This window comes from Adiantum capillus-veneris, chromosome 23, assembly GCF_014529385.1.
Source record: "Adiantum capillus-veneris isolate H3 chromosome 23, ASM1452938v2, whole genome shotgun sequence".
Taxonomy (NCBI): domain Eukaryota; kingdom Viridiplantae; phylum Streptophyta; class Polypodiopsida; order Polypodiales; family Pteridaceae; genus Adiantum; species Adiantum capillus-veneris.
Genome location: NC_140953.1, coordinates 61,313,283 through 61,339,236, shown reverse-complemented (window position 1 = coordinate 61,339,236; position 25,954 = coordinate 61,313,283). Strand labels below are relative to the sequence as shown.

The 25,954-nt window shown below is 43.1% G+C and overlaps 1 protein-coding gene across 4 annotated transcripts; it reads right to left on the bottom strand.

Moving 5' to 3' along the window:
* Positions 1 to 302: 302 nt before the first annotated feature.
* On the bottom strand, positions 303 to 2,794 carry LOC147427860 (aquaporin PIP1-2-like). Of its 4 annotated transcripts, none has more exons than XM_086497594.1 (5): positions 2,649 to 2,794; positions 1,889 to 2,291; positions 1,214 to 1,509; positions 876 to 1,016; positions 303 to 618 (listed from the first exon to the last, which is right to left on the bottom strand). In XM_086497594.1, the coding sequence occupies exons 2-5, from the start codon at positions 2,229 to 2,231 to the stop codon at positions 517 to 519; spliced, it is 882 nt and encodes a 293-aa protein (XP_086353720.1). In that variant the 5' UTR covers positions 2,232 to 2,291; positions 2,649 to 2,794; the 3' UTR covers positions 303 to 516. The 4 variants fall into 4 exon arrangements, with proteins under 4 accessions (XP_086353720.1, XP_086353723.1, XP_086353722.1 ...); XM_086497597.1 differs by lacking the exon at positions 2,649 to 2,794 and adding an exon at positions 2,524 to 2,548; XM_086497596.1 differs by lacking the exon at positions 2,649 to 2,794 and adding an exon at positions 2,415 to 2,531.
* Positions 2,795 to 25,954: the final 23,160 nt, after the last annotated feature.

The window sequence follows — 25,954 nt, the reverse complement described above, 5'->3', positions numbered from 1 at the left end:
TCGCTCTATGCGTGCGAACAGCCTTTAATTTTAATAAAGAACCAGTTTCTTTTATAAAGTGTGCCCTTATTTTCTTTGACTAGAAAACGATGTCTTTGGTCCTTGTGTGCTAAGAAAAAAGAGAAAAATGGTATAACCTTTCTATCACCCATTAGATTTGCTCATTTTGAGGTGACATGACGAGATCACTATGGTGTGTGTGTGTATGTGTACCAACCCGGGCTCGACCCCGGTGTACTCCAATTTCAGGCGCAGCCATACACAATGTGAGCACTCAAATGGTGGAGATGTGAACCATACGATGAGAAAAGGAGGGATATATTTATTACACATGATAGTACAATGAGAGACGCAAAAAAGGCTACTACTACTACGAGATGTTGATACAATGAGGAACTATTGGAGCAAAAAATGAGCCCCAACTCTCTTATGCTTAACTCAAATAACACACATACTTAGCTAGCTGAGAGGATTAAAAACAAGATTAACATGACCCAGGGGCTGAGTAAAGGAGTCTTATGTGCTGTCCCGGGATTTGAACGGCAACGCACGGATAACAACAACATGATACAGACAAGCCAAAGTTGCACCAATAAAGGGTCCAACCCAGAAGATCCACTGTAACCAAAGATTTAAAACATATTAGTTCTCATAATCTTAAAGATTAATCACTGCTGCAAAAACATAATTAAGCACATGACACAAGCATTAATGATAAATGTTTAATTACATTCACACAGAAAACAGTTCACCCACTCGACAACTCATGACGCCTATTCTCAACCATAGATCCCTCCTCAATCACCCCGCGACATATGGAGACACTATGTACACACACAGACATATATATACAAAGAGAAAAAGAGAAAGCTTACATGGTCATCCCATGCCTGCTTGTGGTTGTAGATGACAGCTGCCCCCAAGCTCCTGGCAGGGTTAATTCCCGTGCCTGTGATGGGGATCGTCGCAAGATGGACAAGGAAAACGGCAAAGCCAATGGGAAGAGGGGCCAGTAACTGCAACACCACACCCAAAAGCATTAGTTCATGCAGAGACAAACAGATTCATGAAACCCTTTGCAGAAATTCCTGCTTGAATTCTACCACTCATCTTATGCACTATTAGATAAGGTGTGTGTGTGTGTGTGTGCGCGCACACGGGCACATCCCACCACTAGTGGAGCCTGAAAGACTTCACAAGTAAGGACACCCACCGGGACATGGGAGTCGCGGGCACTACGCTTGGCGTCGGTAGCAGAGAAGACAGTGTAGACGAGGACAAAGGTGCCCACAATCTCAGCCCCAAGGCCATCACCCTTGGTGTAGCCATGGCTCACCATGTTAGCACCACCCTCGTTATCATCGTAGAAGCCTGGCTGGAAACCCTTGACAATTCCGGCACCGCAAATCGCCCCCAGACATTGCATGATGATGTAGTACAGCGTGCGAGGCAGCGACACCTTGCGTGCCAGGAACAAGCCCCATGTCACCGCAGGGTTGATGTGGCCACCTGCACATACATGTAATTATAGCATGAACAGAGGGAATGCACAAAAAGAGAGAGAGAGAGAGAGAGAGAGAGAGAGAGAGAGAGAGAGAATGAAGAAGAAGTTTTGAACAAATTCTCACAATAATTCCCACATTGTGACTTACCTCAACATCATGAGCTTCTGTGAGGGAGGCACTGCATACGTAGCTAGGTACGATTGGGGGCAGGGGACCGCCCGGGGGGGGGGGGGGGTTGTAGCTAGGTACGATTGGGGGCAGGGGACCGCGGGGGGGGGGGGGGGGGGGGGGGGGGGGGGGTGGTTGTAGCGGTGCTTCTCGGGCAGAAGCTCATGATGTTATGCATCGTATGAAAAACAAGAGAGAGATTATGCCAAATCTACCTGAAATACCAGCAGTGCAATAGACAAGAGCAAAGATCATGCCACCAAAAGCCCAAGCAATGCCTTGGATGCCAACGCCGGGACAATCGTTAGTGGCATTTGGAATCGCCACAGTCTGTTTGAAGCCCATCACAGTTTGAATAGAAATGTAGAGGAAGAGCAGCGTCGCGAAGAATTCCGCAATCCCCGCCCTCCAAAATGACCATGATGTGAATTCCGACGGCTCGATCAGCGCAGTAGCTGGCGGCTCTGTGTAGTCCCTTGACTGTGCAGCCGTCCCCAACGGCTGCCTTTCGTTGAACTTGTTGGCTCCTAGCCTCACATCTTCGTCCTTGGACTCCATCTTTTCTTCTTACTTCTCCTTTACAAGGTATGGCAACTTATCTCTGTACAAGGAGGCCTCCTGCAAAAGATGACAACAAGATGAGAATGAGAGAGAGAGAGAGAGAGAGAGAGAGAGAGAGAGAGAGAGAGAGAGGCACCCACAAGCTGTGAATTTAGGAGCGAGGGACATAATCCTACTCACAATTTCACAAAGCATCAATTATAGTACAGAGCATTAGCCTAAATGGACGATGCAATTTTGTGTGTGCGAGCGCGCGCGCGCTCAGAGAGAGAGAGAGAGAGAGCCACACCCTCAAGACAGGCAAATCAAACAAAAGCATTAACCCGAAGCGCAACTCTGTGTGGGTGTTTGTGCCTGTATGGGGGAAGAGAGAGAGAGAGAGAGAGAGAGAGAGAGAGAGAGAGAGAGAGAGACCTCTTGATGAAACAGGCATGCAACCCACAGAGAGGAAGATGGCAGAGTGAGAGGAAATGGGCAGAGGTTGAGCTGATAAAGGTGAAGAGGATGATGGCGGACGCATACGACAGGGACCCTCCATCCACGCAGCACATTACCCACAATTTGTTCTTTCTCCACAAATATTTGAAAAATAAGATAAAAGCTTTATACTGCCTTCTTTAAACTGCGACCATTTTAATTATTTTCCCTAATCCTCTATTTTCCAGGTGGCTTGCCACGCTGGACTGGACTGCAAGACCAGATTCCTTTTTTATGCTCGGACAAATTAAATTTAAGGCTATGCTTTTCAGCATAGGATACCCCACACTCTCTCTATCCTAATAATCCTCAATTCGTCGGTTACGGTGTACAGAAATACGGTGTACATATACTTCTCCTCCCCAATGCTGTAGGTAAGGGTGCATCCGCATGCAGGGGTGCCATGCTGCTAACGCTGCCAAGGTGTGGGAGTGCGTTCGCACGGAGCACATTTACTCCACGTGGTAGCATCCACAACCGCCTCTTGCACTTTGCTTGTGGAAGAGCCATATAGGAGAAACCAGAGGTCGTAGGCTCAACATCGCTATATGTGGCACAAAGATTGTGCATTGTTCTATCATGGACATGATTGACTTGAATGCAAAGGCGGGCCCTGCATGCGCCGCCTTTGAACGAGGAAGGTCAAGAGCAACTCCGCCATTTTCGGTAGGTTGGAGATTCGCAAGGCCTCATTCAACTTTGGCACACTATTGTTGCTCGTGTGAATCCTACTCATACATAGTTGGCTGGGTCAATTCCACTCAAGCAAATCTTCTCTAGGAGTTGAGTTGCTCAGAGTGCAAGTAGGGGAAGTGGGGGGGAAGGGGACCATTATGCATGAACGAGGTCACGCCCAGAGGAAGCATAATGAAAGATCACTATTTTCCGAGAGTATTGATATATGATGTAATGGCTTCTCATTGGCGATGTGTATTTGAGAAACAAGGAGGTCATTTCTTCTGGCAAAAAAAAAAAGCATAACCCCTACCTTTTCCACTATGCTAGCAGAAGTGGAACAGGGTCTTTGTATTTTAGGAGCAGAATGCAGATTCTCCCAAGATGGTGAACCCCTTTACCCCACTCACACGAGGTGTGACTCAACTCTAAACCTATGGGCACATATTGGCTCATATTGGTTCACTTCAACTTTTATTACGCCAAAATCTCCATGGATTCCTCCGCATCCTTGCCTTCTGGAGTAAAACCACGGATGAAGAGGACGATTTGAACTTAAGCATCTATGTATAAAACTTAGATTCTCCACTCTAGCCACCTTGCTCCCAAGGCAGTTGTGCTTGAAGGGCACCATTCAAATAATAAGAAAAAAAAAGTTCTCCCCTAGCTCCACACGGCATTGTCGTTGCCTCTCGGATGTGTTGTTCCACCCTAGCCCGCCTAGCTTCTACACGAGTTGCCATCTACTTGCCCTGCCGCCTACCACCTTCCTCTCTTTGCTCGCCGCCCACCACGTGCCAACTTCCTTTATTTGGTAAGTACTCAAAGAGGGAATCTTCGTAAATTGCACTTAATGAAGTCTTTTTCAAAAATGAAAGGGACATACTATTACTTTTGCAAAACTATTAGAGAGAAGCTAGCTCCCGCCAGTAAACAAAATTGGGCTATGAGTAGTTTTCGTACCGCAAGGCTACTAGGCATTTGCAAAATTGTCCCCTTCCCCAATGCAATAGGAGCCCAAACCAACATTGAATTTATTGAATCTTAAAAACATGTACAATGAAGTGATCATAACTGACCCTAATAAACCGAAAACATTAGAAACTTGGGGGGAAGTCTCCACATGAGCTATGGTTTACGCTTAGAATTGGAAGCAGCTTCCATTATAGATTATGAGAACCCCAATTGCAATCCGATTGCATACACCATCCTTGGTATGCACCTTAATTTGCAAACCCAAATCCCAAAAATCTACTTCCTTGATAAAACCATTGCTTGTCAAGCATCAATTGCACTCTTTCTTCAAACCTTGCAAGAAAACTCCCCAAAACCCCTACATCTTCTTCCCTTCTTTGTCGATTCGTCGTCTTCATCCACTTTCTCTTTTCTCCACAATGCTTCCCTTGCACAAAATCTAAGAGAGAAAGTTCATCCAAGAAGAAGAATAAATCCCCCTCTTCCTCTGCTTCCCCTTCTCCCTTCCTCTTCTCCTGTTTATTCATGCAGCTCTCTTGAAAAAAAATAGAGTTAAAAAACGTAGATATCTCCAAATTGGTGCAGAATTGGCCTATGTACGTTGTTGGGCGCATTTTCTACACCCCTTTTCTTGTAAATTTGTATATATGAACATGACGCCCGATGTCAAAAGGGTGTATGGACTTTCTTTTTGTGGGTTTTTTTAGCTTGCTTTAGCAAGCACATATACATGCAGGGCAAGTCGCTAAGGTACCGCTAGCTGTCAGGTTACTCTGAGTGCCCGTAAGTGAGTTTTTTGAAGTGAGACTTGTATATAACTAAAATTCATGTAAAAAAACAAAAAAGTTCAGCCAAAGTTCAGAAAATTGCAGGTTTTGGGTCGTTGTGCCTCCTTGATACTTTTGGATGCAATTTTCTGCCCTTGCCTTTCCTTGTTTATGTATAGTCCTATCGGACAGCTCTCTATCTGTGTCGATTTTGCACATAGCGGCGTGTAGAGTAAATTTTGATCATCTTCAACTTTCTCCCCATTCATTTTTCAAGATTTCTTCCAAGATTTAAAGTGCCCCAATTGGAGTTACGCTCTTTAAGTTACGACTAGTTCTCTGCAGGGTTATGGCTATGGCAGTTTGTGATGTTTAATTGTGAAAGGGGAGGCCGGGTCTTCATATGCATTGGTCGGAGTGTGCTATAACTCTATGCTTTGACGGGGTTTGGCTCCTATGTGCTATGGTCCTTTGGGTGGGCATGTGCTTGTAAATTCCCAAGGGAGCATAGGCCTTTTGGTTGAGGTTTACTAAAAGTGGTTTTGGTATACTTTTTGGTGTTGAGATTGAAGTTTTAACGCTCTTGGGCTATAATCTATAGAGGTGTCCCACTTTTTCTTTTGCCCAACAATGTTTTGGGGCCTGCCACCGAGGAATCACTTCAAGCTACCTTCACTTGACAGGTTTTAGAAGACATGGCGTTTAGTTTTCTAGAGTTTAGTGGGAAATCAAATGAAAGTGCCAAAGGGTTCATTGAGCAAATGGAGTTTGCTTGCCTTCTTGCTGACAAGCAAGACCCATCGTTGGTGCTGCGAATCTTCTACTTCTGTTTGAAGGGAGATGCTAGGGAATGGTTGGAAGGCTACAAAAAGGAGCTACAATGTAATGGAATTGACCTATTAACTTGAGAGTAGCGGAAATTAGAGAGAGTACTTTTGTGAAATTACTTTGTGAGCATAGCGGGTGAACATAATTGATGGTAGCAACATAAACATAGCATTTAGTTAGCTTGGCATGAACAATACTTTTGCAAGAGAGAGAATTTAGAGAACATGACAACAGTTGAGGACCGGATTTATGTGGAGCCGGTCCCCCCTCCAATAGGCATTTGTATTATGATTCTCCCATCTAGAGAGACTTGCTACAATACAATCTTTGTGTTCCTTGTGACCTAGGTGATGCAATGAAGATGGAAAGCTTCATGCATCACGAGCATAACATAAACTTTGAGGAAAGCATTAACTATCCCAAGCCTCAGTCCCAAAACCTCAAACACCTTGGAAGGTAGACAGAGCTAGCAGGGAATGAGGGTAGGGAAGAGGAAGAAGAAATTAGTTCCTCACTCATCATCACTCTTCTTGCTAGCATACATAATAGCATAGTAATGAACATGGAGAAGATGGCAAGCTTAAGCATTGAAGCATGGCTCTTGGTTGGATTTGCACTCCATAGCCAAGAGTGTTGGTGTAGGCTCTCAACCTCTCTACTTGCTCGTTCACTTTACACTTCACACAATGAGAGTGTGTGTGAGTGTGTGTGGGAGAGTATACCCCCTAAGCAGGCCCCCTACTAGCTTTGGTCGACTCCCCCTTGTAGCTCATGCTTGAAGCTCATTGGACCCCTCCAGGCCTAGCCAATCATAAGCAGGAGTCATACCAAGCAACAAGGGTAGCCTTGGGACAAGTGTCCCCCTTTCCCCTTTGAGAGAGAGGACTTGATAAATGCAAAGACAATTAATTAAATATCCTAAATTATCATTGGACACCTTGGGTGGTCAACCAATAGGCCTCAAGCACACCATGAGGGCAACATGAGGAGGAACTTGACAAGTGTCCCTTTTGCTTTCTTTGTACTAGGCATGCCTTGTGTGAGTGTGTGTGTGTTCTCTCTCATCCCCCCTCTTGTAGGGCTCGCCCCCTCCTTGCAGGGATTAGAGTTGACTCTTGTGCCACCTCAAGCCCCTCAACCTTGGACCGAGTTCTCACCTCAAGTGCAACCCCTAGCATCTCAAACATGACAAGCACCTCAAGCATCTCAGTCATCAAGCACCTCAAGCATCTCAAGCATCTCAGTTTCATCAAGCATCTCAAGAATCTTAGTCATCAGGCACCTCAAGCACCTTAGTCGTGAAGCACGACAAGCACCTTAAGCTTGGGCCTTGTTCCCACCTCAAGCTCTACCTAAGGTCAAAGGACTTTTGCACTAATTATTGGAGGTCTTCAATGAAGCTAGCCCTAAGGTCTTATGCTCCATTGGTTAGCCTTGCTCTTTGAGAGAACATCTCTCATTTGGGTCCCTTTACCATTGGCCCCGTGTTTGTTAAGAAATAAGACGTAGCTAAATAGATATTTGAGTAGATTACTTAATGGAGAGAGATAGATTTCACACACAAGAGATTATAGAGTAGAGAGAGAGAGAGAGAGTACACACGATATACGTGGTTCACCCAATGTGGGCTACGTCCACGGGAAAGCAACCACTCAATGGCTTTAGCACTTCAAAAGAAGAAGTAGTTTACAAAGGGATTAAACCCTTAATAGAGCTCCCGCCTTGCTTCACTCTCACCACCTCACACTCACCTTGTTGCATAAACTTCACACTATGAAATGTGTGTAGAAATGGCCTCCTTTTATAGGCCAAAAGGGCTGCCCTCTCTTATGAGAGGCAGCCATGTGTAGCCTCCCTTGTGCGAATAAGTCCAAATCGGACCCTCCAATCCGTCCATGTGTGGCCGCCCTTGAGAAGACAAGTCCGCTTTTGAATTCGGCCACTGAGCATTGACTTCCGACCACCGGCTACCGGCCAACCGACTGGTTGTTTTCCGACCACTTTCCGGCCGTCGTCCGGCCATAATATTCCGGCAAAAAGGAATATTCCGACGAGGGAAAAAAAGTCTCGAGGGCCTCCGCCCCCAAGGCCCCTAAAGTTGCCCCTGATTCTTGTCCGTGAAAATTTTGGTTTCCGGTGAGTGATTTTCCTTCACGCACAATGGCTTCTCCTCATAATGGGGGGCCTTACAAATGTGCGCTTTTACCACAGAAAATTACAAGGGTAAATCAGGCTCCATACTTAACAATCTCCCACTTGGAGACTGATCTCCAAACCAAACCTGTGACTGCTTTCCATCCTGGCTTCTTATCCTTGAATGCCGATTGAAGATGAGCAAAAGCTCAACTTCTCCTTGTTGACCACCTTTGTAAACATGTCTGCAGGATTTCCACTTGTATGCACCTTTCCTAGCTTTAGCTGTCCCTCTTCCAAAAGAGTGCGTATGAAGTGATATCTCACCTCAATGTGCTTTGTCCTTGAATGAAAGTGCTTTGTCCTTGAATGAAAGGCTGAGTTCTTCGCAAGATGGATAGGACTTTGGCTATCAGTGCACAAGACACAATTGTCTTGTTTGAATCCAAGCTCCTCTAAGAATCTGTGAAGCCACAGAATTTCTTTGCTTGCCTCCGTTATTGCTACATACTCTGCTTCCGTGGTAGAAAGTGAAACCACATTCTGCAGCTTTGAAGCCCAGCTTACTGCTGTTCCTCCAACCATGAACACATAGCCAGTAGTGCTCCTTTGAGTATCTTTGTCACCTGCCATATCTGCATCAGCATACCCTTCTAGAAAAATATCAGTTCCTCCAAAATACAAAGCATTTGTTGTTGTCCCTTTTAGATACCTAAGTATCCACTTCACAGCTTTCCAATGCTCTTTACCTGGGTTGTCCATGAACCTACTCACAACTCCCACTGCATGTGCAATGTCTGGCCTTGTCCAGACCATAGCATACATTAGAGAACCTACCGCTGCAGCATATGGAACTTTAGACATATAGGCTATCTCCTCTTGTGTCTTTGGACACATATCCTTCGTTAGTTTAAAATGACCAGCCAAAGGTGTAGAAACTGGTTTTGCATTTTGCATTGCAAACCTTTCTAGGACCTTCTTGATGTAATCTTCTTGAGATAGCTTTATTGTCTTCTTCGTGCTGTCCCTTGATAATTTCATACCAAGTATCCTCTTTGCAGCACCTAAATCTTTCATTGAAAAAGATTTAGACAGCTCCTCTTTTAGGTCTTTGATGTCCTGCATGTTAGCACTTGCAATCAACGTGTCATCAACATACAACATTAGGATGATGAACTTCCCATCTCCCAAATTCTTCGGGTAGACGCAGTGATCCGAGTTGCATCTTGTGAATCCATGATCCAATATCCATCGATCAAACTTCAAGTACCATTGTCTTGATGCTTGCTTTAAACCGTACAAACTCTTCTTTAATCTGCAAACCATTTTCTCCTTACCTTTTACTTCATACCCCTTTGGTTGAAGCATGTAGATTTCCTCCTCTAAGTCACCGTGAGGGAATGCCGTATTTACATCCATTTGCTCAAGATTTAAATCATGAGCAGCCACAAGGCTTAAGACAAGCTTAATTGAGTTCATTTTTACAACAGGAGAAAATATTTCATTGAAGTCAATACCTTTCTTTTGAGAAAACCCTTTTACCACAAGCCTAGACTTGTACCTTTTCTTCCCACCTTCTTCTTCCTTCAGCTTGTACACCCATTTGTTTTGAAGTGCCCGCTTACCTTTAGGCAACTCAACCAACTCCCATGTTTGGTTGCGATGTAGTGAGTCCATCTCCACTTGCATGCTCTTCGTCCATTCTTCTTTGGATTCATGTTGCATAGCTTCTTCGTATGATTCCGGCTCTCCAGAATCTGAGATCAAGAGATGGTTGAAGGAAGGAACAAACCTTTCTGGAGGTCTACTTGCTCTTGTAGATCTTCGGGGAATAGGTTGAGGCTCCTCATTTGATTGACATTGTTGCACATTGTCACCGTTTGCAGTCCTTGAGTCTTCACCGTCCTCAAGCTCCATGCACTCATCACTTGTTTCTTTTGTTTGTTTTCTTTCCAAGTAATCTTTGTACATATTTTGTTCGTTAAAAATTACATCCCTACTCCTTAAGATTTTACCATCTTCAGGATTCCATAGGCGATACCCAAAGTCACCTTCTCCATAGCCAATGAAGAAACACTTTTTGGACTTTGCATCTAGCTTTGATCTTAGGGTTCTATCTATGTGCATGAAAGCCTCACACCCAAACACTTTGAGAAATGCATAATTCACCGGTTTACCTGTCCATGCCTCTTCTGGAACTCCCCCATCCAATGCCGTTGAGGGTGACCGTTTCATTAAGTACACAGACGTACTTACAGCTTCCGTCCAAAGCTCAAGCGGTAGGCCTGCATGTAGCCGCATGCTTCGTGCTCGCTCCATGATTGTCTTGTTCATCCTTTCCGAAATACCATTTTGTTGAGGTGTGCTTGGGGTTGTCATTTGCCTCCGAATGCCATTGCTAGCACAAAAGCTTTCAAAAGCTTGGTTGCAATATTCACCTCCATTGTCGAATCTGAGGCATTTAACCTTGGTACCTGTTTCATTCTCCACAAAGGCTTTCCACCTTTGAAATATGGAAAATACATCTGATTTATTCTTCATGACATAAACCCATTTTTTTCTAGTCGCATCGTCTATGAATGTTACATAGTACAATGAGCCACCAAGTGATGGTGTGCTTGCTGGACCCCAAACATCAGAATGAACCAACTCAAGTTTTTTTATTTTTCTTTCATTTCCTGATTTTTGAAATTTTACCCTCTTTTGTTTACCATAAACACAATCTTCACAGAACTCTAAGTCCACTTCTTTCAAACCTGGTAGAAGCTTCTTTGTTTGAAGGATTTGCATTCCTTTGGCACTCATATGCCCAAGTCGGTAGTGCCACACCGCACTGTCAACTTCTGTAGTTGCTGCACAAGCTGAAGGTTGTGTGCTAACAGTACACAAGTAAAGTGTACCAACCTTTTCTCCCTTGGCAACCACCAAAGATCCCTTTGAGATCTTCCACCGTTTGTTTCCGAATGCAATGTTGTGACCTTCATCGTCCAATTGTCCTGTAGAGATTAAATTTTTGCGAAGAGAAGGAACATGCCTAACATCTTTAAGCTTCCATTCATTTCCGTTAGCAGTTTTGACAGAAACTGTACCTTTGCCGACAATCTCACAAGCTTCATCATCTCCCAAGTATACATACCCAAAATTACCTTTGGTGTAGTCTTGGAAATGTTGCTTGTGTGGTGTCGCATGGAATGAAGCCCCGGAATCTCCTATCCAAGAATTAGACACATTGTCTAATGAGAGAATTAGAGCATCTTGCTCTACTTTACCTGCCACATTGGCCTCCGATGTTGTCTTGTTGTCTTGAGACTCTGTCTCCTTCTTCTTCTTGGACTAGAAATCCTTCTTGACGTGGCCCTTCTTGCCGCAGTTCCAACATTCAAGAACTGACTTTGTGCGTGACTTGCTCCGTCTTGAGCGATCACAACTCTTTTGGTTTTTGAACCTCTCCTTAGGCCTTCCTCTTGTTTCTACTGACAATGCAGCACTTGATGATACTCCTGTGCTTCTCCTTCGCATTTCCTCGCTTAGGAGAACACCCACAGCATCATCAAACTTAAGAGAATTTGTGCCAGAAATAGAATTACTTACAGCCATCACAAGGCTGTCCCAACTATCCGGTAGAGATGATAGTATAAGGAGAGCTCGCACTTCGTCATCGAAATTTATTTTCATCGATTGAAGTTGACTTATGTTTGTGTTAAAGTCATTTAGGTGTTCTGCAACTGAACCATTCTCTGTCATCTTTAGATTAAACAAGCGCTTCATAAGAAATACCTTATTGGATGCCGATGGTTTCTCGTAGAATGTTACCATATACATGTGGTAGTGATGTGTGTGAACACACTAGGACCGCCGGGGCATTTTTTCCCTCTTTAGGAGGTTTTTTCCCCCGTGCATTGTATATACGCCCATCACTCTAGGGCTATCTATCTTTCCATTGCACACTAAGTAACACACTCTCTATTGTGTGCCTTGAGCTTCCTTCGTCTTCTCCAAGCTGTGTGTGTTTCTCTGCAACCCTAATTCCAACATAGAAGTCGTCAAGTGACTTCATTAAGTCCTCCGTGGTCCTCATCTCCGAAACATTGAAGGCCATCGTTGACGCTAAGCTTAACCGGATTTTTCCCAGTGCCTTTCGATCAAGGACAATCCATGGTTCATCTGCCATCGTTGCGGGCTTCTTTGCAAGACCGCCTAGTGGCAAATAGAGGTCCTTTTGGTAGAGATAGTCTTCAATCTGCATCTTCCAATGTTGGTAGTTTTTACCGTTGAACTTCTCAATCTTGAGTTTCCCTTCCTCCGCCATAACTCCCACTCAATTCAAGGAATCCTTTCCTTGAGATAATTTAGCTACGAGCAAACCTTGCTCTGATACCAGTTGTTAAGAAATAAGACGTAGCTAAATAGATATTTGAGTAGATTACTTAATGGAGAGAGATAGATTTCACACACAAGAGATTATAGAGTAGAGAGAGAGAGAGAGTACACACGATATACGTGGTTCACCCAATGTGGGCTACGTCCACGGGAAAGCAGCCACTCAATGGCTTTAGCACTTCAAAAGAAGAAGTAGTTTACAAAGGGATTAAACCCTTAATAGAGCTCCCGCCTTGCTTCACTCTCACCACCTCACACTCACCTTGTTGCATCAACTTCACACTATGAAATGTGTGTAGAAATGGCCTCCTTTTATAGGCCAAAAGGGCTGCCCTCTTTTATGAGAGGCAACCATGTGTAGCCGCCCTTGTGCGAATAAGTCCAAATCGGACCCTCCAATCCGCCCATGTGTGGCCGCCCTTGAGAAGACAAGTCCGCCATTGAATTCGGCCACCGGCCATTGACTTCCGACCACTGGCCACCGGCCAACCGGCCGGTTGTTTTCCGACCACTTTCCGGCCGCCAGCCGGCCATAATATCCCGAGGCCCCTAAAGTTGCCCCTGATTCTTGTCTGTGAAAATTTTGGTTTCCGGTGAGTGATTTTCCTTCACGCACGATGGCTTCTCCTCATAATGGGGGCCTTACAAATGTGCGCTTTTACCACAGAAAATTACAAGGGTAAATCAGGCTCCATACTTAACAGTGTTGAGATAGATCTATAAGCACATGTCTATATCTTAACCCTTGTGCTCGTTTATTCTCCCACATTAAATGATCAGTTTAATATGAGAAAATCATTTGGGTTGGTTAAATATTAGATTTTTGTACCTCTCTCTCAAAATCATAGTTGTCCTTGACTATGAAGTAGAAGAGATAAAGCCTTAGTCATTAGTCAATCTTACTCAGCGGGTAGAGGATCCCTTTTTACCCTATGACATCTTTCCAAGATGGATGACTAATCCATTTGGTTCTTGGGACACATAGCTTCCGCAAGCATGTCTGCTCTTTAGTCCATTTCATCCTCCCAAAGTAGAGTGACATATTCTACTTGGTGTTTGAGAGACATCATCATCACAAACATGATTCTAAGCATGCATACTAATTAAAAGAAATTTGTACATTTGCTTACTCTAATGTAGCATTGTAAGCATTGACAAGGTTCATACTATCCTTAAGTTGTATTTCTTGCATCCATCTAGCATCTTCAAAAGGATTATTTTTGAATTTAATAAGATACTGTTTGATAATCTTAACATGTCGTAGTACCTTGTCTTCATGTTGAATGATAGCTTCGGGTTGTAGCACCTCTTCTTGGTCTTCAACTTCGGGAGGGTCTTCAATAATTGGTTCACTTGGTGGCTCTCCTTTGTAGGGCTTGAGTAGGCTCACATGAAAAGCATTATGTATGAGCCAATGGTTGGGCAACTTGAGTTGGTAGGCCGTCTCATTGATAGGCTTCAAAATTTGGAAAGGACCATAGTATCTTTTTTGCTAGCTTAGCATAATACTTTTGATGGCCCATAGGATTTTTGCCCATGGTTTTCCTTAATCGAGCCTTAGGAAACTTAAGCAAGACCCAATCATTTTCTTTAAACGTTAAGGCCCTTCTGTGCTTGTCAGCAGCAGCTTTCTGCCTTTGTTGAGAGATGGATATAGCCTCCTTAAGCTTTTGAAAATATTCTTGTAGGTCACGGCTATACTCATCGGCAGCGAAGATCTTCCCATGTACTTTGATTAGCAAGGGACTTTAAAGTCTTCCCTCAATGATCTCAAAAGTTTCTTTTCCCGTAGAAGTATGTACAATATTATTGTAGGCATACTCTACAAGAGGTAAGTACTTTTTCCATTGTGAGCGTTAATCTAATTCGATAACATAAGTCTTGAGTAGATTGAGTATCGTAAGATTGGGTATCTCACTTTGGCCATCTGTTTGTGGGTGATAGGCCAAAGAGAAATTCGATCTTGTTCCTAGATTTTCAAAGAGACCTTTCCAAAAATTACTGGTCATTCTAGGATCTCTATATGAGACAATGGATGTTGGTAATCCATGGTGTTTGAAAATTTGAGATATAAAGAGAGTTGCCATTTGGTGTGCCTTAATAGTCTTTTTGACAAGAATAAAGTGTGCTTGCTTGCTAAACCTGTCGACTATTGTCCATATTTTTGTATTCCCACGGATAGACTTCGGCAATCCAAAGATGAATCCATGGATATACTATCCCATGGTGAATTTGGGATAGACAATGACTGAAGCAATCCAGGTTGCTTGCCTCTATTATACTTGGTCTTTTGGCATACTATGCATTATGAAACATACTCTTGTATGTCCACTTTCATGGTAGGCCAATAGAAATATGTCTCTACTCCTCGAAGAGTAGGTTGAATACCTCTCTTTCCTGCATAAGGAGGAGCATGGGATTCATACATAACTTTCTCGCAAAGGGAATGGCATAGCCTATTGCCATGGAGAAGAGAACCATCCTGCAAGGTGAATGGTTCCTCTTTCTTCCCCAAAGCAAGGGCTGACGTTATTTCTCTAAAGTCAGGGTTAGTAGCATACTCATCTCCCATAGAGGATAGATCACTGTGAGTAGCTATAGACACTGCATTAACTTTTGGTCGTCATGAAAGTGCATCAGCCACTTGATTGTGCTTACCAGCAATGTGAGCAATATGGAAATTAAATTGCAAAAGAAAATTTTTTCACCTCATTTGTTTGTCGGAGAGCTTGGTTTGCGTCATGAAAAACTTGAGACTTTGGTGATCGGTTCGTAGAATAAATGGAGTCCCCAATAAATAGTGCTTCCATGTGTCTAGGGCATGTAGAACAGCTAAAATATCTTTCTCATAAATGCCCAAGACTTGTTGATCATCGATATTGAGCCTTCGGCTCTCATATGCTATGGCATGCCCTTCTTGAAGTAAAACTGCTCCAAGGCATGGCTTTGAGAGATCCGGAAGCATGAGGACTGTTTGGAGATAAGCTTTTCTTTGAGCTTATCAAAAGCATTTTTCTCCTTAGCAGTCCATATATACTTAACATTCTTCTTAGCTAAGTCATGTAGTGGTCCTGCTATTTGAGAGAATTTTGCTATGAAGCGTCTATAGTATGCGCACATACCAATAAATCTTCTTAGCTCATGTCGATTCCTTAGATTATGACATGCTTTTATTACCTCTAACTTCGATGGATCCATACGGATACCATCTTGAGAGATAATATGACCTAGGTATTGAATCCCTTGAAGGAAAAATTCCCTTTTCTTTTTCTTGAGAAAAAGCTTGTTCTCCCTCAATGCTTGAAGAATCACTTGGAGATGCTGCTTATTTTCCTCCAAAGATTTGGAGTAGATGATGATATCATCAAAGAACACTCTAGTGAATTTGTGGTAAGATCTAAAAATTTTCTCCATTAGACGATTGAACATAGTTGGTGCATTAGTCAAGCCAAAAGGCATGACTAGATATTCATAAAGACCAAACACTGTGTGAAACACGGTCTTTAGGATATCTTCATCCACTATCCTTATTTGATGATAGCCACTTTTAAGGTCAATCGTACTGAAGTAGGTAGAGCCTTGTAGCTTATCAAACAGATCATCTACCCGAGGCACGGGAAATCTGTTTTTGATACTGATATGGTTTAGTGCTCAATAGTCCACACTCATACGATATGTACCATCTTTCTTTTGCACTAAAAGGACCGGAGAACAAAAAGGAGAGGAGCTAGACCTCACCATCCCTTTGTCTACCAATTTATGTACTTGCCTCATGATCTCCTCTTGTTGAGCTTGAGAGACTTGATAAGGAAGCTTGTTAGGCGGTGAGCTTCCTGGAAGGAGATCAATTCAATGGTCATCATCCCCTCTTTTTGGAGGTAAGTCCATAGGGATATCATCAATGAACACATCTTGGAATCCTTGTAGAAAATTAGACAAGTCTAACTCTTCTTGATTCCTACCATTTACATTTGATGAAACATTATGACTCTTTGATGAAAAAAATCATGTACCCAGAAACTGAGCTCTCCATAGATTTATCAAAAGCAGGAGGATTTACAAGTGGAATAGTGCGACCACGCTCACTAGCATCTATATACATGTTCTTTTCCCTGTAGGTGACGTAGTTTCTCCTTTCAGGGAACTTCATATTGGTAGCCATGCAATCAAACCATGGCGCCCCTAGGATAGCATCCTCATGTTGGAGAGGAGAGATGAAAAAGTCTTCTTTGTCGACATAGCTTTGTACATGAAGCCTCAACTTCCGAATCAAGGGAGTAACAAAATCTTGTTGTCCCTTGAAAGCTGTGAGACAGCCATTACCATAGCTCCCATCTCAAAAGCTTGAACGCCCAACTTGGTGACCAACTCCGTTGATATGAAGTTGTGAGTAGAGCCAGGGTCTAACAAGATGAAGGCATCATGCTCTCTTACCTTTCCCCAAGCATAGGAAAGTGATGATCCTTTGCAATGAGCATCCTCTTTTGGAGCTTCGATGGTGGAAGCCCTAGGAGTCTCATTGCGAGCATTCTTCTTGGGGCAAGAACGATAGCCATGTCCTTGCTCCCCACACTTGAAACACTTATGGTCCTTGCGAAAAACTTCAAGCTCTTTAGGAGAGAGTTTGGTTTTGCCTTTGTAAACTCCCTTCTCCTTGGACTAATTGTTGTTGTTGTTGTTGGAAGTGCCTTGGGAAGAATTTTGAGCATTGGTTTTCCCCTTTGCATCATTTTTGTCTTTGTTTTCCATGGGCTTGATATTCCATCTAGCCCCTTGATGGAAATTGATGCGTGAAGCAACCATGGTGTGATGGATTACTTCAGTGATAGAACCAATCCGTTGAGAGTTGATGTATTTGGCCATCTCTTCAGGTAGTCCCGCACAGAATTGCTGATTTTGCTCGGCAAAGTCTATCTTTTGAAAGACAGTATATTACCTTGAGATGTAAATCCCAAAACTTATCTACATACTTGTGGATAGACTCATGAGAGAGAAGCTTCAAGCTGCACCATTCTATGAGCACTTTGTCCTTTGCATTGATTGCAAGGAATTGCTTTATGATGTAAACTCGTAGAGTTTTCCATGTCTTTGGGGCTTCGCCGTTGCCATGAAGGCTAGCCCACCATTGACGAGCTGATTTTTGGAAGTGCATAGCTACATGGTGTAGCTTGGAGGACTCTGTGAAGCCCTCCTCTCCAAAGGCCGCATCAAATTGCTAGATGAAGGCCAACACTTGGTCGGTAGCACCAAAGGTTCCATCATAGGTGGAAAAAGAGATACTCTTTCCTCCCTCCTTGAACTTCTTTAGCTTTTGTGACCTTCGCCATGCAGGGTATGATTTGCGATGTCCTCCCCTCCTGTATTCTCTAGGAGAATAGCCATAGCTTTCTTCGGAAGAGGAGAAAGGTGAAGAAGCAGGAGAAGAGGGTGACCTCTTTCTTGCCCTTTTCTTCCTTTGTTTCCTCTCTTGTCTCTCAGAGTGATGAGGAGAAGGACTGTGTGTTGATATTTTCCTCTTGGGAGGAGTGGATGATCTTCTAGACCATCATCTTCGTGGAGCCACATTTTCAGAGGAACTTAAAGTTTATTGCTTTCTAGCTCTTTGGATTCCTCCTCTCGTATGGGAGAGAGTCTTCTTTTGGTGGTCACTTCAAGAGGCCTCCAAATCTCTCTCTCTCCGCTTGGAGAGGAAGGGAACTTCCATAAGCACGAAGTTGTTGAGTAACTTCAGCTTGCAAATCAGGGTTGCCCATAGCTTGCTGCAACCTAATAACGCGATAATTCACAAACATGGGGGCATCATCATTAGCACCTTCATGTGAAAATCAAAGCTATCAATGTTCATTCTACTCTCTTGGTTATTCTTATCTATGTTAACAAAATTTGTGTACGTACTTAGTGTATGCTTTGGCAATTCAAAACCTTAGTTGCCACTCCTCTTAGCCTTTGAAAATCGGCTCTTAAGTATCTACACCCATGGCTCGAAGTGTTTAATTATATAGAGTAGTGGAGTAGGTCTAACATAGCAGAGTTGCCAAGGGCTAGTTCCTTCTGGACTTCTTATGGCTCAATAATGGTAAATCTATAGGCAAGTCTAAAAAGACTCCATTATTAAGTCCAAATCTCCCGAGGTGTGCACCATATCCCACATAGTGGGCTCAACAAAACCAATAATAGATCCCAGTTCCACTTACCCTAATATAATTAACAACATCAACCATTTATAGGCTACTTAAGCACCTCTCTTCTTAAGCAAGAAAGAGAAACCAAATGCTCTGATACCAATGTAATGAATTTGGCCTATTAACTTGAGAGTAGCAGAAATTGGAGAGAGTACTTTTGTGACATTACTTTGTGAGCATAGCGGGTGAACTTAATTAATGGTAGCAACATAAATATAGCATTTAGTTAACTTGGCATGAACAATACTTTTGCAAGAGAGAGAATTAAGAGAACATGACAACAGTTTAGGACCGGATTTATGTGGAGCCGGTCCCCCCTCCAATAGGCATTTGTATTATGATTTCTCCCATCAAGAGAGACTTGTCACAATACAATCTTTGTGTTCCTTGTGACCTAGGTCATGCAATGAAGATGGAAAGCTTCATGCATCACGAGCATAACATAAAATTTGAGGAAAGCATTAACTATCCCAAGCCTCAGTCCCAAGACCTCAAAGATGGCAAGGCTTCAGTCTCCGAAGGTGGAGAGAGCTAGCAGGGAATGAGGGTAGGGAGGAAGAGGAAGAAGAAACATTTCATAGGAGAAAGAATTAGTTCCTCACTTATCATCACTCTTCTTGCTAGCATACATATTAACATAGTAATGAAGATGGAGAAGATGGCAAGCTTAAGCATTGAAGCATGGCTCTTGGTTGGATTTGCACTCCATAGCCAAGAGTGTTGGTGTAGGCTCTCAACCTCTCTACTTGCTTGGAAGGAGAGGGAGCTCTTGCACTTTACACTTCACATAACAAGAGTGTGTGTGAGTGTGTGTGTGTGTGAGAGTATACCCCCTAAGCAGGCCCCCTACTAGCTTTGGTCAACCCCCCCTTGTAGCTCATGCTTGACGCTCATTGGACCCCTCCAGGCCTACCCAATCATAAGCAAGAGTCATACCAAGCAACAAGGGTAGCCTTGGGACAAGTGTCCCCCTTTCCCCTTTGAAAGAGAGGACTTGACAAATGCAAAGACAATTAATTAAATCTCCTAAATTATCATTGGACCCCTTGGGTGGTCAACCAATAGGCCTCAAGCACACCATGAGGGCGAACTTGACAAGTGTCCCTTTTGATTTCTTTGCAGTAGGCATGCCTTGTGTGAGTGTGTGTGTGTGTGTTCTCTCTCATCCCCCCTCTTGTAGGGCTTTCCCCCTCCTTCTAGGGATTAGGTTTGACGTTTGTGCCACCTCAAGCGCCTCAACCTTGGTCCGGGTTCTCACCTCAAGTGTAGCCCTAGCATCTCAAGCATGACAAGCATCTCAATCATCAAGCTCATGCCGAGCCTTGAGAGACATAAGGTTTCATCAAAACTTAGGCATACCCGAAGCCTCAGTGTTAATGCCATCTTTGAGTTTTGATGAGGAAAGCATTAACTATCCCAAGCCTCAGTCCTAAGACCTCAAAGACCTCAAAGATGGCACAGCTCGAGTGGATGGTGAGTGTTTCCCTGATCCAAACATCTGACTTATACCTTTTACTTACCCCACGTATTATCTCCTTACTCTCCTGTACAATCTCTGAAAAGCTAGCCACAGAGAGGTTGCTATGGAATATGTGGCAATTCCTGGCCTTCCAAATATTGCTGAACCAATAGTATATGACAATTTGAGAACAAATAAGCATTGCACAACTTCAAAATTGCTTGCCATCGAGGCACAAATCCTTCTTGAAAAACCCTATCTTCCACTATTTTTTGCACACTTTTTCTGCTAGGCCTCTAACATCTAGACATTCTATGAACATGTGGGCAAGGTATTCACTAGCCAATGTGCACCCTGAACATCTATCGGATCCGATACCGCGTGCTTGTATCTTGACACCTATTGGCGGCAAGTCCCCCCAAAGAACCTTCCACAAAAATATCTTCATAAAAGTAGGCCACTGTGGAATCCAGATGTTCTTCGTGACCTCCACCCATCTAGCCTCTGTCCATTGCTTCTTCCACTACTTGTTTAATGGGACGAACCAATCCTCCTTGTGTATTAACACTTAGTAAATGCCCTTGGTATGAGGTTTAAAGAAATGACTACTAAGAGGCCACTTCTAAGCTTTCCAATCAAATGTAGATTCACAAATTGGCATTGTATACTGAGCAGGCCTTCTACTACTTTGTTAACAAGAAGCTTCTTAATGTCATTGAGTTGAAACTGGGCTTCCACCTGGTCAATGGATTTTCAATAGTTTCTTTTTCTAACCCAAAAGCTGCTCAACCATTGGAGTCCTTTATTGTTGATTTTTCTGGTAGTTTCTCTCCAATAAGGGTTCAGGATAACACCAGTAGCTTTAGACAGCCAAGGGGATGAGTGACAGATGGAGTTGTGGAAGTACCTCATCAATTTGCACCATTCCATTACCCCAAATTTTCTATTGCACTTTCGCACTAGCTCTCCTGTGATGCCACCCAAACTTAGCCTTGACCACTTCGAGGCTAAAAGTTTGTCGTGAACCTCAAGCCCTTTCCACTGACCACCATCGAAGCAAATTTTTCCTTGTCTATCATATCCTTGGTCATGACAGGCCAACACTGGTCTTGTTTTTCAACTGAGACCACAAACTTGGCGCATAGGGCCTTGACATGAACCTCAAGGTTGAAAATTTCGAGGCCACCTTGGACCAACGGCCAAGCGATACTTTCCCACTTTGCCCATTGCCACAACGACGAGGCTTTAGTGTTGCACCTCCATAATAATCTTTTGACAGGTTTCAAATACTCCTTCCATTTTCACTTGGCTATTTTGAGGAGTGGGTTGGTGAAGGTAATATAGGGAAGCATAAATGAGTTGATCACTCTGACTCGACTTTGGAAGGGAAGCAGCACAAATTCCCATCTTCTTAATTTTTTTGTTCTTCTCGTGGACCCATTGGAACCTTTGCTTGTGCGTAACGTCCACCCCCAAGGGGGCGCCCAAATCCCAAAATATCCTTCCTTTAGACACAGTCTCCCCTGACCAAACCGATTGATCAAATGTATCGTTATCCATTAGAGATATCAATCTAGACTTTTCAATACTACACTTTGATCTCGAAGCCAAAGCAAATATCTGTACAATCTCCATAGCCTTCATGAGTACCTAAGGGCAGGATTTCAAAAAGAGAAGGGAGTCGTCCGTAAACAACTTGGCCAGAATCTGGTCATTGCCAGACAAAGTTAGACCTTGAATTTTCCCTCGCTCAACAGTAGCTTCGTGCATCGTAATTAGAGTATAAGACCCAATAGAAAATAAAAGAGGGGCCAGAGGGCACGCTTGCTTGATAGACCTTTTGGCTTCAAAGGAGCCCACAATTCTATCATTGAATAAGAGCTCAGAATGGCTACCTGCACCCAAAGTGTGTATGAGCCGACATAGGTGAGGCCATAAGACCATGGGTTTCATGACATCTTCAATATAGGACCACATAATCATATCATAGGTTTTGTCTAGGTCAAGCTGAAGCAAAATACACTCCTGCTTTGTGAAGGCTGCATACTCAATGCCCACCATTGCCGTCAAGATATTGTCATATATTGATCTTCCTTTGATAAATACATGCTGGTGAGGCACATGAGGAGAAACATATCAGAACATCAAGATTAAAGTTGAGAAGGGTGAAACATCACAAGTTAGCATAGATCATTTACAACAAGCAATTAAATGTATAGGAGTCAATCACACCAACAGAGAGCTTATGCCAAGAGTACTTAGGCACTAGGGCTTTTATATCAACAAGAAAAGTATCTTCTCTTGGGAAGAAATCACCTAGCTCAACAAGGGTATAAGTCCGCAGAGGACTAAATCGTGCAATTCACCTCCCAACCGTGTCCTATATAGGCCCTTGGCCTGGCTAAATATAGGAACCCCCTCAATGCACATCCGTCCTGGCCCTTGTCCTTGCCCGGTCCTATCCTTGGCATGACATTACCCCCCCCTTGGAGAAGCGTTTTTGTCCTCGAAAACAAGAGTGATGATACACTAATGTTTTCCACAGTGGTATCCCTCATGGATCCAGCTGTTTGTTTGATCGAAACATGGTGTGGTAGGAGGTCCAATGAATTCAAGAATAACATCTTGATTTTGCACATTGTTCTCGTTATCGGTTCCAATCCAATCATAGTGTGTAGATTCCATATAGAACGCACATGAGCATGCTAAACGAGTTATCACAACAAAGATGTACCTGAAAGAGTACCGCTTTTCACTTTCCATGAAATAACTTGCTGACATAACTCATCAACCAAGTGTAAGTCCTTGACATGTTCTCAAATTTCATCAGTAAACAACCCCATCATAACTAGTGTTCAAGGTTGAGAACCTGACTTATACATGAAGAGACTAAACCTAGTCGCAAACATGCTTTATCTGATGGTAAGCAAACTCCAAGTAGAGCAACAAATGCTTATTAATTGGATTTCTTGGTGCTAATGTACGCACTTTGCATATCCTTCAGCACAATATTACACTTTGTAATCTGCCTATCCCCTTGGATAACTGACAGTACCAAGATGTGTTTCCCCCACGGTTTACAGACAGTCTTCCCAAATGACTGGTAAACGGGGATCACAATATCGTACAACATTGTTGAGGAATCAACAATGTCCTGAATAACCATCATGGTTAACTTGAAAGATCCACAAGCACCCAAACCGAGCCATGACCTCTATTGGTGATTGGTAGACCCAAAACTAATCTCATAGAGATACTGCACATAGAGAGCAAAATGCTTCATAAGCAACAACTTGATGAATACGCATGCTGTTCCAAATTAGTCTTTGCGGCCCATAACACCTAGTGTGCATGTATTTAGCAAAAACCAAATCGAACCTGTATATCCATAATCGTCCATGCCAATACTTATGGCGAATGTGATGCTCCTAGCACACATTGCAGAGGAGTGTAAATAGTTAAAAAAGAAACTAAATACTTTCTATTGCAATCATTTGCAAGCCATGTTGAAACATTTGAACCATAATAGAAGGCGAAACAAAAGTCACTTCTAGGTACAAACAATGAAACTTTCTCATTAACAACTCATAGCCTTGCTATATGTATAAACAACCATGTGTATTATTGTTTAACAACACTTGTACCCTAGCAAGTCATTCTAAGTATCCGACAATTTTTGGCCATTGAAATCGCTCCTGATACGTTGTAATGAAAATGGTCTAAAAAACAGTTTTGACATGCACCTAGGGACATCGTCGCGACACAAATTGAAGTAGCGGCTCCAATGTCTGTCCTCTCCACATGAGGAATATGTCTGAGGTAAGGATGTCTGAAAAGACGTCCTTCAAGTATGAGATGTAATTGGGTGTGGAGGTAACTGTAAACACGCATGCGAAGTGCGTGAGAGAGACCCTCATTATCCATGCTCCACACTGGCTAAACCGAACTCCTTGAGTACCTAGACCATGTTGCATCCCATGTGACAACATGTGCCAAATAAACCCTACAAGTGGGGCTATAATTTCATAATGCAGAAACTTATATTGAACACGACAACCCAAATTTCTTGCCTCTTATATGACCTTGGCATTTCTCGTAAGAGCAAAAATGGAGGATCACAGAGTTTGTGCATCCTACATGGAAAAAGAAAAAAGAAACAAAACCAAACCAGATGCATACCTGTAGATTAAACATAGTGTTCACTTATCCAGAGTGAAAAGCACCTGCCCAAATTTCTCGCTCGCAAAGGCCTAGGAACACTAACTGTAAATTAGTGAAATGCACTTAGTATTGCACATGTAACCTTGGGTGTTGCCGTTGCAATCACAACCCCATGGTTAAAATCAACATTGTCAAACCCTTTGGTTAAACTGTGCCAAAAAAACTGCTCAACTAGCAGTCGGCCCTTGACCCCCCTGGGTTGCCCGTGGCAGTACTTTCCTTTGGAAGTTGAAATTTGTCCACTACCCCTTGGCAGTCTGTGGACTTTGTTACTTGAAAATGCAAATGTGAAGGTTCCAAGTATTAACCATCAACCCTTAATAAGTGATTTACTAATCACGAGCCGGGTCTTACCCCAAAATTGTACTCATATAGGCACTCTTAGTGCAAATAAGAGCTCCACTGAAGTTGGAGTCGTATGCACAACTAGAGCTGTTTTACACCCAAAAATCCATAAGCATGGGTTTTTGTGAACAGTCGTGTTGTCTGAAATGCGGGTGTCATCCATACACCATTGTAGAGATAAGCCCTTACAAGTTTAAGACGTTCAAAAACTCAGCTTGACTTATGCACTTAAAGGGTGGAGTGCTAAAATAATGCCCCAAAAAACACTAATGGCAAGACGCTTGCTTGTCCATTATGTTGCATCCCATATGACAACATGTGCCAAATAAACCCTACAAGTGGGGCTATAATTGCATAATGCAGAAACTTATATTGGACACGACAACCCAGATTTCTTGCCTCTTACATGACCTTGGCATTTCTCGTAAGAGCAAAAAGGGAGGATAACAGAGTTTGTGCATCCTACATGGAAAAAGCAAAAAGAAACAAAACCAAACCAGATGCATACCTGTAGATTAAACATAGTGTTCACTTATCTAGAGTGAAAAGCACCTGCCCAAATTTCCCGCCTGCAAAGGCCTAGGAATACTAACTGAAAATTAGTGAAATGCATGTAGTATTGCACCTGTAACCTTGGGTGTTGCCATTGCAATCCCAACCCCATGGTTAAAATCAACATTGTCAAACCCTTTGGTTAAACTGTGCCAAAAAAACTGCTCAACTAGCAGTCGCCCCTTGACCCCCCTGGGTTGCCCGTGGCAGTACTTTCCTTTGGAAGTTGAAATTTGTCCACTACCCCTTGGCAGTCTGTGGACTTTGTTACTTGAAAATGCAAATGTGAAGGTTCCAAGTATTAACCATCAACCCTTAATAAGTGATTTACTAATCACGAGCCGGGTCTTACCCCAAAACTGTACTCATATAGGCACTCTTAGTGCAAATAAGAGCTCCACTGAAGTTGGAGTCGTATGCACAACTAGAGCTGTTTTACACCCAAAAATCCATAAGCATGGGTTTTTGTGAACAGTCGTGTTGTCTGAAATGCGGGTGTCATCCATACACCATTGTAGAGATAAGCCCTTACAAGTTTAAGACGTTCAAAAACTCAGCTTGACTTATGCACTTAAAGGGTGGAGTGCTAAAATAATGCCCCAAAAAACACTAATGGCAAGACGCTTGCTTGTCCATTATGTTGCATCCCATATGACAACATGTGCCAAATAAACCCTACAAGTGGGGCTATAATTGCATAATGCAGAAACTTATATTGGACACGAC

What these genes read in the sequence shown, in the direction of transcription:
- LOC147427860 (XM_086497594.1), bottom strand. Translation starts at nt 2,231, where the DNA reads ATGGAGTCCAAGGACGAAGATGTGAGGCTAGGAGCCAACAAGTTCAAC. An exon ending in TTGCACTGCTGGTATTTCAG is followed by an intron (nt 1,510 to 1,888) that starts GTAGATTTGGCA and finishes ATGTATGTGCAG; the next exon opens with GTGGCCACATCAACCCTGCG. An exon ending in CCCGCGACTCCCATGTCCCG is followed by an intron (nt 1,017 to 1,213) that starts GTGGGTGTCCTT and finishes GTGGTGTTGCAG; the next exon opens with TTACTGGCCCCTCTTCCCAT.